Source organism: Crassostrea angulata, chromosome 5 (genome assembly GCF_025612915.1).
Source record: "Crassostrea angulata isolate pt1a10 chromosome 5, ASM2561291v2, whole genome shotgun sequence".
Lineage (NCBI taxonomy): Eukaryota > Metazoa > Mollusca > Bivalvia > Ostreida > Ostreidae > Magallana > Magallana angulata.
Genome location: NC_069115.1, coordinates 56,684,140 through 56,695,288, shown reverse-complemented (window position 1 = coordinate 56,695,288; position 11,149 = coordinate 56,684,140). Strand labels below are relative to the sequence as shown.

Below are 11,149 nucleotides of genomic sequence, written 5' to 3'. Positions count from 1 at the left end.
TAAAAATCACGGTGAGCGATTCGCTCAGTGTGTGAGCAGAAATACATATACTAGTTTATGTGACGCCCAAACAGGAACCCTTGTGGCAGTTCTCCTTCTGGAAATTTTGATTGAATGAAATTCCGGTAAATGAAATTAAATATTTAAAATTTAAAAGGCCTATTATTACCGGATCATCTTGAATCCCGCTTTATTGGTTCGGTCAGACAGGTTTTCCAAGTAAATCAAAGTACTGAAGGATTGAAGAGTGTTCTCGGTATTCACGCCATTATCGCAATGTGTTCTCCTCCCTTAAAGAGGAAACGAGTGGAAACTCCGGCCAATGTAACGAACAAGATACGTCATTACAAGATCTTCCATCCCAGGGCTTCTGTGACAGAGATCCGGGATTTTATCAATAAAGAAACCTCTCAGGAACTAGGTAAAACAGTATTCGAGTATCACGTGTCGAAATCAGTGGACCTGTGAAAGCATCGTCGGAAACCAACAGCTGCGAGACTGCCCGTTGGTTTCCGACGATGCATTTTAAGGAAATATAATGACCGTTAAATGACAAATCTGTTATACATGTATTGCAAATTTTGAATTCGCCGGGTAAATGCAAATATCAAATTGGTGTGTATAAATGTGACAAAATATTGCATTTTCGCCTACACAATGACTTCAGAAAATACAATAACAACCTTTTCTTTATTTTAGCAGGCTTGACAACAATAAGAGAAACTCTAAAGAACAGAAACATTACCACTGATGCACGTGCACTCCGTACAAGACACGCCCTCCACGAGGACTCGAGCGACACAGAGGAAGGCTCGGGAGAGGAGGTACCTGTAGCTATCTGGGAGGCACTGACCGCTGTCAGAACTCTGATCCAATTCTTGAAGTTTCACAAAAGAACGGCGGAATCAGAGGACAGAAAGTGGATGTCGGGAGTCCTGGTCAACCTGAGGAGGCTGAGAGGGACTTTCTTGGAGAAGCTGACCCCTGGTCCGGAACAGACCAGAATAACCGACTTCTTTATGAATAAGGTGTGAGCATGCGCAGTCTTAACGTTTAATTGTACACGTAGTGCTTGTTTTAAACCATAGACACTCACAATTGAATTTTATTTTTATTTAGAGTAACAGCAGAAATGGTTTGGGTGCTATGTAGTGTTAATATGTAAATTGTAATGCTGGTTTCTTGCACATAATAAAATATTTCTGATATTAAATGTTTTAAAACATGACATAATCTATAATTAAGAAATCTCTGTTGCAGTAACAAAATTCACACACCTCACTCTTTCTCACTATCACATTGTCACATAAGGCGCAGCTGCTGTCGCCCAACATGCTGATACAACGCGATAACACGCCCATGCTTGTGTTTCAACTTAAGGCGACAGTTTGTGCAATCGTGTGTTGTGTAATGTTATGATAGTACGACGGCTTATTGTGTGCGGCGTGTTGTGTGACGTTGTGTAAGTACGACTGCTTGTTGTGTACGGCGTGTTGTGTGATGTTGTGTTAGTACTGCTTTTTATGAACGGCGTGTTGTGTGCGTTGTGTTAGTACTGCTTGATATTTACATTCTACTGTGTTTTTCCATTAAATTCTGTGATCTTCAAATGCCTCTAAATGCAACAAGTAGTCAAAGGTCAAATTAACGAGTTTTATCATGACGTCACAAACGTTGAACGCTGTAAACTGCAACGTCACAAGCGAAAATCAAAGTGCACGCTCGTGGCTGTTACTGTGGCTCTTCCATTAATATTAACTTACCCTTAGGATAAGATCGGAATTTTAAGGTATAATTCACATTTGCAGACAAGGCAAGAAGTTAAAAAATGTAAATATAAGCATTAAATCATGATTTTTTGAAGTATACACTCTCATAACTGCCGCGGTGTGTGCATACAAATTTTCATAACGCGCTAACGCGCGTTACTCAATTTGTATGCACACACCGCGGCAGTTATGAGAGTGTATACTTCAAAAAACCATGATTCAATGCTATATTGTGCACGGCGTGTTGTGTGACGTTGTGTATGACTGCTTGTTGTTTACGGCGTGTTGTGTGACGTTGTCTTAGTACTGCTTGTTGTGTACGGCGTGTTGTGTGCGTTATATTAGTACTGCTTGTTTTGTACGGCGTGTTGTGTGATGTTGTGTACGACTGCTTGTTGTGTACGGCGTGTTGTGTACGGCGTGTTGTGTGACGTGTTAGTACTACTTGTTGTGTGATGTTGTGTACGACTGCTTGTTTTGTACGGCATGTTGTGTGACGTTGTGTACGACTGCTTGTTGTGTACGGCGTGTTGTGTGGCGTTGTTAGTACTGTTTGGTGTGTACGGCGTGTTGTGTGATGTTGTGTACGACTGCTTGTTGTGTACGGCGTGTTGTGTGACGTTGTGTACGACTGCTTGTTGTGTACGGCGTATTGTGTGGCGTTGTTAGTACTGTTTGGTGTGTACGGCGTGTTGTGTGATGTTGTGTACGACTGCTTGTTGTGTACTGCTTGTTGTGTACGGCGTGTTGTGTGACGTTGTGTACGGCGTGTTGTGTGGCGTTGTTAGTACTGCTTGTTGTGTACGGCGTGTTTTGTGACGTGATAGTACTTGGTGTGTACGGCGTGTTGTGTGACGTGATAGTACGACGGCTTGTTGTGTACGGCGTGTTGTGTGACGTGATAGTACTTGGTGTGTACGGCGTGTTGTGTGACGTGGTAGTACGACGGCTTGTTGTGTACGGCGTGTTGTGTGGTCTTGTGATAGTACGGCTGCATGTTGTGTACAGCATGTTGTGTGGCGTGATAGTACGACTGCATGTTGTGTACGGTGTATTGTGTGGTGTTGTGATAGTACGAAGCCATGTTGTGTGGCGTTGTGTATGTGCAACGGGGTGTGATAACTGGAGTTTGTCTTTTAATTTAAGATGGTAGGGGCACCTGTCAATATGAAGTGGATAAAAGTACTTTGTATTCAAAATACTTTCACCGGTCCAGAATTTTTAAATTTTACAATATATGACCAAAAATTATGTTTTAAGAATTTTTGGAATGGTAAAAATTCTAATCGCACCAGCGGGATTTGAACTTATGCCCTACGGATTAGTGGTTAACCCTCTAACCCATTGTGCTAGGTAAAAAGTTTGGTTATGAAAATATTGATAAAATAGTGCTTAATTTTATTGTTTGTTTCGATAGGAAGTACGTCCCAGTATGGAGGTGTACCATACCACCTTAAACATTTCTAAGATCAAAACAGTTATACTTAACAAGGATAGTTACAGTTTCTGAAAGTTTTTTTTTTTAGAGAAACAGTTTTAACAGAATGCAGGAACATTTTCAGATTAATATTTTTTATTCAATCCGTGCAGTTGCATGCATTACTGTCTGTTCTTCCTAGAAATAGAAATGATAAAACATGGCCTTCAAAACAAAAATAAAGACCATGTGTTTGGAACATATGTGTAATTTTATTCTTAAACAAAAAGAACTATGTAATTTTTGGGGTTACACGAACTTACATGACCCGAGACAAGCCCTTCCACAAAAAAAGAATAGTAAAATTAAAAAGAAAAAGAAATGGTTGTATAACTGCATACAGTGGACGGAGTGAATAAAAAAGCTTACATTCAATATATTTATTAACATTAGCAAGTTTAAGCAAAGATTTCAATGTTTTTCATTCGTTATATTCTTCATTCTATAATCTTTAGAGTTTGGTCTTGTTTTGTTTTTATCATCATTTTATAAGTTAAGGCGGTTATTATGATGATGATATTAATATACATTCACGAACAAAAAATTACAAATGTGTATGTTTTCAACGTAAAGAAGTAGAAATACTCAAAAACTCCTGCGTGTACAAGACAAAAATATAGTCCCTGCTTTGTTTTATTGTTACGACTTATAAGTACAACGCAGCAGCAGAGCACTGCGAGAAAAAATTCTAAAGAGCAATAAACATGCGACACATTTCCCCTTCGGGTTATGGCCTCTGGTAATCAGTTCCTTGTGCAGGGTTATGCCCCCTGACAGTCGGCTCCTTGTTCGTTGTAAATTGAGCTGAGCGCTGGAGGAGCCTGCGGACGCGCTCAATTAGATTTACATCACGTCAATTCTTTTAAATGTTTTTCTCCCGGAGCTGGAATAACGTTTGATGGATATTGTACATGATGACTGGATTCCGTTAATAATTGTTGGTTCACATTGGGTTGTCTATGAGTGATCGCCCCTCGATCGCGCACCAATCCCCACGCGTGATCATTTCTAAATTTCTGAAGAAGCAAAAAAAGAAAAAAAAGAATCATCTATCAATTATTTTCTCTCAGGTCACTGAAAAAAGAATTCGTTCTTTTGAAATTTCAAAATTTTTAAAACACAGAATCACTTTCTATCAAACATAGATCTTTTGTTTCCTCCAATGACACACCTGTGGTAGCTTTTAAAGGTCTCTTGTTCAAACACCATCTGGTTCCTTTAAGAGAAACTAATTACGTATAGGAATGATGTATAGCTTTATCGGGGATATATTCTGTTTGTCCTCTCGTGCTGTTATATACCCGTCCTTCCATATTCCTCCCGTCCGTGCCGCGTACCCCGATAGTTCTATCCATGGACCCCCGAACTAATCATTGCCCCGGGAGACGGCAGAGAGACAGTGGAGGATGACACAACACAATGGGGCTAATCTAGCGGTGTGAATGCCAAACAATGTTATTAATGGCTTATGTCAGATTTACTTAAACTTTGTCAACCTTTTGGCAGAATGGGAAAATCGGACACCGATAGGTTTGTGTGATCATAGACTATCCGAACCCGACGTCAAAAGGCGAGGAATGAATGAAACTCATATCAAACCAATTATTTAATTTCCGGATTAGAAGTTTGTTCTTTTACAGGTTTTAAATATATAAGAAATGAATATAGTTGTGTTCGCAGTGGTATATATAACGAAACCCTCCATTAATTATAGAGAGAAAGAAAGAGTACATGCAAATCCAACCATGCAGTGCCTTATGGAGATAGTACTTAGTGTAAGAAGACAAGATTTTCGGAACACAATTTCTTAAAAGTGCTTCCACTTAACCCGAAGAAAAAAACCATTATACTGGAATGTCAGGAAGATCAACGAAACAACAGACTGTACAGCTCGCCATTATCAAACTCCTTACAGAAAATCAAAACAAGGACAGGGTCTGGAGTGACTGTCATGTAGGTATATCTTTTAACTGATGAAAGCCGGGCTTTACTTTGAAGTGGGGTTGTGAGGGAGCAATGAAAGTGGAAGTAGGTGCTCCGATATTCCCAACTGATAACAAACTCTTGAAATTTGGAGTGTAACTTTTAACATCGAATTTTTTTGCGCGTGTGATTTACCAGGAGACACTGTTCGACCCCCCGCGGAGCACGCGCGTGCCGACTTGACCGAGCTCTCCCGGGATTCCAAGCTCGGTCCATTATCTCGATCTCCGCACCGTAAAAAGCTGATCCCGATAAACTTGCCCGCGCGACGTGGGGTCCCTCCAAGCCGCCATAGCGCTCAATGGAGTCACGCCTTAACTCGGAGGAAACTGTTTATACATACATCTCAAATTCTGTTTGCTAAATACTTCTTTAATGATGGACGTGCGGGGGATTAACCCGCGAGAATGGCGCACAACAATTAGTGGCGGGGTCTCCTGTGATTCGCTCGCGTGATTGCTGGCTTCCGTAACGCGTACATCTCAAACTTGATGTCAACGATAACTCGAAGATCATTACATGTGCTTTATTTCTCCGGGAAGAAAATGGGGTCTTGAAAAAAACCTGTTGGCGGTTTTTCGTTTTTATTCCTGGATTATTGGGACTATGGATCCAGGGTGGGGTAGAATGGCTGTTTTACTTTGCCTGGTGATGACCGCAAGTCTTATTTCGGGTAAGTGAGGTATAAAAAAGAGAGAGAGACATTTTTTTTGGTGTTTGAGTATTGCTTTTACTATTGGTGTTTTGGCATTGGTTAATTAAACGGAAATTAAAAACAAAATTATATAGTGTTGAGGGTAAGTCGCACTACGGTTTAATTTTCGTCATAGAATTTGATCATTAAATATGGAATAAAAAATCGCACCAAACTCTTAAAGTTTCAAACTGCGAAATAAAATGAAATAAACTATCACTTGGGTTCTGGAAGTGAACCATTTCCAATTTGTTTTTAATCTAACGATACACAGTACCGGAAAGCAGTTATTGTAGACCACTTCTCCTTGTTAATATTGATTTAGCTTCAAGATGCCAACTCACTTTTCTGTTGTCCCAATTACCGTTTGCTGCAAAGTTCAACAAGGTTCTTACAAGGGTCTGCCAGAATGAACGAGAGGCCAGAATTACCACAAAACACCCAATTACGTCGCTCAGTGTGGAGTTATTTGTCTTTCTGTCTAATGTACTTTTTCTAAATCGCTTACGTTTTAAATTTCGGATTCAATTCCTGAAATCAAAATTATTTCTGTGTATTATTATATTGTTTTCAAAAGGCCAAATAAAATGCAATAAATATTTATTTGTAGACATATATTTCAAATAATCTAAACAATAACTTTGTGCCGCACCCCATACCCCAAACACACCCATGGGGCGAGCGATGTTGCATTCTTTTCAAATGAAAATCGAACACTACACCCCCGATACTTGTAAAAACGTTGAAACAGCTTGGTATGCCTACAATAAACAGTTGAAAAGTTAACATTATAAAGTTACCTAGCTCTAATCAACGCAAGAGGCTAAACTTAAACAAAGCGGGCTTTGATATTCCCGTGGCGCTGACTAACGGTAAACATGGGGGCAGAATGACCAGCCTCGATCTTATAAACACCCAATGATGTGCCGTGTCTCAGTATATATGGTGTAAAATCATGTAAGCAACGCTGTCTCTACATTCCTCAAACTCAGAGAGATGCCAGACAATAGAGTTTATTACGACTCGATGAGCAGGCCCTGTTATAAAGCACGTTATGCTTTGTTTCAGAACTTTAAACGGATCAAAGCACTGGTCACGAATCTCAGTTTAAACAGATGTTCTACTTTATACACTCTTCAGAATTTTGTGGTTTTTTTTTATCATTGAATGTGTACATGCGGGATTAAAATAAAAATCTGAAAATTAGGAAATAATTTTTTTGATAAATACCAGTATACAGGGACTCTTATCAATCTTTTTTTTTTATCGCAAAACTTTCTCAGAGATAAGTAAAACAGCAGGTACTGAGACCATAAATTGAGTTATACAGAGTTTTATCATTTACCTATATTAACGTTAAGATAATAGAGAATGTTCGATAGTTCAATAAAAAGCCTGCTTTTCAAAAACATAAACCTATTTTCTGAGAGGAATTATCTCGATTAGACGTTCAACAACATATATTTATATTTTCTAGTGTCTTTGTTTGTAATAACACTACGAATCATATAATGTATAGTTCAACAGATTTCACCAATGACGCAAATGACATAATGTCGGAATGCAGGCGGGTTTGCATAATTTTACGAAATGAAAATAATCGGAAAATGTCAATTATCTTATATATTAAGGAAACAATTGCTGATAATTATATAAATATAAGTAATTAGAAATTAAACTTTGAATATTATGAGGTGGTCAAATACGGTCTAGCGTGATTTATTTAATTTAACAAATATTTTATTATGCAAATAAGTACATATTAGGATTGGACATCAGGCTTTACTTATTTTAGTCCTCTCCCCAGGGTTAGGGGTCGAGCGTGATCATATCTATCACAAAGCCCTTTGGGCTTTATTCAAATTAATCACCCCGACTGTATTTGATCACTTCATAATATCCAAAGAATGATTATGATCCTTATTATTTTTAAATAAAACACATGCTTCTTATTATTTCCTAAATGTTCTTCCTTATACCATAAGTTCTCACGTTTTACAGCAGTGGACGTTAGCAAGGAAGGGGCGCTAATAAAAGCCCTCACGACAGGGTATAATCCTATGATCCGCCCATCAAACGCCTCCAACCCGGCAGTGGTCGTTGCTCTAGGGCTGGCGATGACGGAAATAGCAGAACTGGTGAGTAAAGCACAACAGATTCCGGAACGAACGAAACTAAAAAACATTGACATTTATTTGAGGAATAAGGAATCATTCTTTGAGTATTATGAGGTGATAATTTCGGCCCTTCGGGCTTTATGATATATTTGACCACGTCTGACCGAAATTATCACCTCATAATATTCAAAGAATAATTCCTTATTACTTGTATTTATATTATTTTCAATTTATACACGCTAAAACAACATTATTTTAAAACCACTATTTTTTCAATGTAGCACATGCTATGCATTACTAAGCGGCGCAGCCAATACGTTTTGGTTAACGCTATAAGACACGCCCATTTTGTGTCACTCATGTTTTATGAAGTTATTGGGTTTTAGGGTTCAAAATTGATTCGCAACGTTATCACAGACAAAGACAGTTGAAAATGTAAATGGAGATGAAATCTGACGCTATTTTAAATGGTTAAGATATATAAAAAGTTCTTGAATTCTTACTTTGTTGATATGTGAGTACAGTAAGTCTGAAGTCTTGTTTTACATCCACAATATAGCACGAAAAAACGGAAATTTTTGAGTCCGGTGCATTTCTTCGTCATCTCTGGGCGGACTATCGGTTGTCATGGGAACCTTCCAAATACGGTGGAATCATAACGGTGCACATCCCGGCAGCCTCGGTGTGGAAACCTGACATAGTCCTCATCAACAGGTATACTGTGTCGTTAGTCCAGATAAAAAGTACCTGTGTCGAAAGTCCAGATAAATAAGTACCAGTGTCTTTATTTGGTTCTTAGTACTTTTATACAGGTATTTATCGTTTTCACAAATTAACAGGTACTGATGTTGTATAACAGTCATATCATAAATATCAGTGTATCTCTTCTCTCTTTGGTTCAGTGCAGATACTGTGACAGAGAAGCAGGACCCCCTGGTGATTGTGTTCCACACAGGCACTGTGTTCTACAGTCCCAAGATGAGGCTCCGCGCACCTTGCTCCCTCGATCTGACCAAGTTTCCTTTCGATGAACAGATCTGTAAATTAACATTCGGGTCATGGACTTATGACAACTCCAACATCAACTTGACGCACTTCGCATTCGGAGAGAACGGCCTGGATATTGCGGACCTGAGAGTAAACAGGGAGTGGAGTGTGACAGAGAGCCTGGCCACGAGGTCGGACAAAGAGTTCCAGTACGCCACTAACAAGTACCCGCTGATTGAGTTCTCCTTCCGGTTACAGAGGAATCCTACGTATTACCGTCACGTGTTCATCCTGCCGGCAGTCCTACTGGCGATCCTAGTCCCGTTCCAGTTCATTCTGCCCCCTGACTCCAAGGAGCGAATGATACTCGGTTTGATTAAAACAGAAATAGCGCCATTTTAACATGCATTCATTGGAAAAAAATCGAAATTTAGTTGTCATTTTTTTAACCTTATATGAGCTTAAACATGATAGGATGTTTTTGTCTTAATCAGAACGCATGTCAATGGTGATCGTACACATCATTTTTTAATTTTCTCTATTCGGTCTATGTTTAGTTTCATTCCTGTAATTATTACATCTATAATGAACGAATTTAGTTTTTTGTTTGTTTGTTTTATGGTTTTCTCAGGAGGAGTGCTGATGCTGGGCATTATCCTTCTGTTAATAATGCTGCAGGATTTCCTACCCGAGGCCCACCCTACGATCCCGACCCTAGGTGCGTATGACATCCTACACCCAACATACGACGATTTTATTTTTTTTAACACAAGAATAATCGTTGTTTTTTCGTGGCAGTCATATCGTTCTTTGATGGGAGCTCTTGTAAGAATCTGTCTTTCGTCATTTTGAGTGCGTTCGATAACTGTCTCCTAAATCAAGCCCCCTTTAACATCGCTGATTTGTCTTACACAAAACGGTAGCGATCAGGTGAAGAGGTGCTGCATCATTCACCCTACAGAACTTAGGAATTAGGTTATCTCTTGTGGGTGAAGAGGGATATGGTATTTCTTCATCCATAGCGGATTTCTACGCGCTGAAACAAATGTGTTTATTGTTATTCCCTCCCTATCTCCTCCCGTGGTGTTACATTGAAGACATCGATATTGTTTTTCTTCAAGGAGGAGGATTTTGACAGCTCGTTGGTGATAACGTATAAATGCAATATCAGATAAATCGGCTTGAGGCTGATTGTTTGATAACAATGCCGCTGTACATTTAGTGATTTATTTACTGATTCTTTTTTTCTCTCGTTTTAAGCGAGTTATTACAGTGTGACCTTAATATGGATAGCCTTGTCGATGATAGCCTCGATTTGGGTCATTAACACACAGTCACGTGGTCCAAGAGGTAGAAGGGTGCCCGAACTGATGCGTCAGGTAAGAAAAAATATACATGTATTTGCTGTATTGCTACTTCATCATAAAAACGTTACTTTGTGAAAAAATAATACGTTTTTTTATTTAAAAAATCACTTTAATTTATTAATTTTATTACAGTGCATTTTGCGGGGACTTCGTCGACTCGTGTGTCTCGGTGATGACGCGTACTTCCCCCTCAATGAAATAGACACTCTTTCCATGAAATCTCTGGACATTCCCGCTGTGGAACCAATCGTCAAATCGGACATTTCCGGCAACCAAAGTAAACTAGAGAAGGACGTGGAAGAAATATTACGTCATGTGCAGACGATGATCATTTGTACAAAAACTGCGCAGGCGCGAAAGGAAGTGCAAAACGAGTGGAAAGAGGTGGCAGTTGTCCTTGACAGGGTGTTGTGTTTTCTTTTTGGGGCCACATTCCTTTTATACACGTTTGTTTTACTTGTTTGACTGTTCAAACGGAGATGTTAAAATACTGAACAGTTCAATGCTCCATATTCTTATACACCATGTGATTTACTCGGTGGGTACTGAAGATTATTTATTAAAGACAATCAAGACTGCCAAATAAAGAAAAACAAGAATGATTATCTGTGTTGATGGTTTTTAGGACAACTTATAAAGAGTTAAAAATCTTAGTATACACTAATTAGAAACAATTGCATCACAAAGCAGTTTGCAACACATTTGAAGGTTAATCAACAGGGACCATGCAACCCTTAATCTGACCCTTCCACATT

The 11,149-nt window shown here is 39.0% G+C and overlaps 2 protein-coding genes across 3 annotated transcripts; both read left to right on the top strand.

Moving 5' to 3' along the window:
* LOC128182688 (uncharacterized) lies at positions 1-1,202 on the top strand. Of its 2 annotated transcripts, none has more exons than XM_052851406.1 (2): positions 1-421; positions 700-1,202. In XM_052851406.1, the coding sequence occupies exons 1-2, from the start codon at positions 277-279 to the stop codon at positions 1,032-1,034; spliced, it is 480 nt and encodes a 159-aa protein (XP_052707366.1). In that variant the 5' UTR covers positions 1-276; the 3' UTR covers positions 1,035-1,202. The 2 variants fall into 2 exon arrangements, with proteins under 2 accessions (XP_052707366.1, XP_052707367.1); XM_052851407.1 differs by having other exon boundaries at positions 7-421; positions 703-1,202.
* Positions 1,203-5,506: 4,304 nt separating this feature from the next.
* On the top strand, positions 5,507-10,997 carry LOC128182682 (neuronal acetylcholine receptor subunit beta-3-like). The gene is made up of 7 exons (XM_052851399.1): positions 5,507-5,902; positions 7,925-8,061; positions 8,600-8,754; positions 8,943-9,397; positions 9,659-9,745; positions 10,288-10,406; positions 10,527-10,997. Exons 1-7 carry the CDS (start codon positions 5,749-5,751, stop codon positions 10,857-10,859), a joined length of 1,440 nt encoding a protein of 479 aa, XP_052707359.1. The 5' UTR covers positions 5,507-5,748; the 3' UTR covers positions 10,860-10,997.
* Positions 10,998-11,149: the final 152 nt, after the last annotated feature.

What these genes read in the sequence shown, in the direction of transcription:
- LOC128182682 (XM_052851399.1), top strand. Translation starts at nt 5,749, where the DNA reads ATGTGCTTTATTTCTCCGGGAAGAAAATGGGGTCTTGAAAAAAACCTG. An exon ending in GACCGCAAGTCTTATTTCGG is followed by an intron (nt 5,903 to 7,924) that starts GTAAGTGAGGTA and finishes CACGTTTTACAG; the next exon opens with CAGTGGACGTTAGCAAGGAA. An exon ending in TGCCCGAACTGATGCGTCAG is followed by an intron (nt 10,407 to 10,526) that starts GTAAGAAAAAAT and finishes ATTTTATTACAG; the next exon opens with TGCATTTTGCGGGGACTTCG.
- LOC128182688 (XM_052851406.1), top strand. Translation starts at nt 277, where the DNA reads ATGTGTTCTCCTCCCTTAAAGAGGAAACGAGTGGAAACTCCGGCCAAT. An exon ending in AGAAACCTCTCAGGAACTAG is followed by an intron (nt 422 to 699) that starts GTAAAACAGTAT and finishes TCTTTATTTTAG; the next exon opens with CAGGCTTGACAACAATAAGA.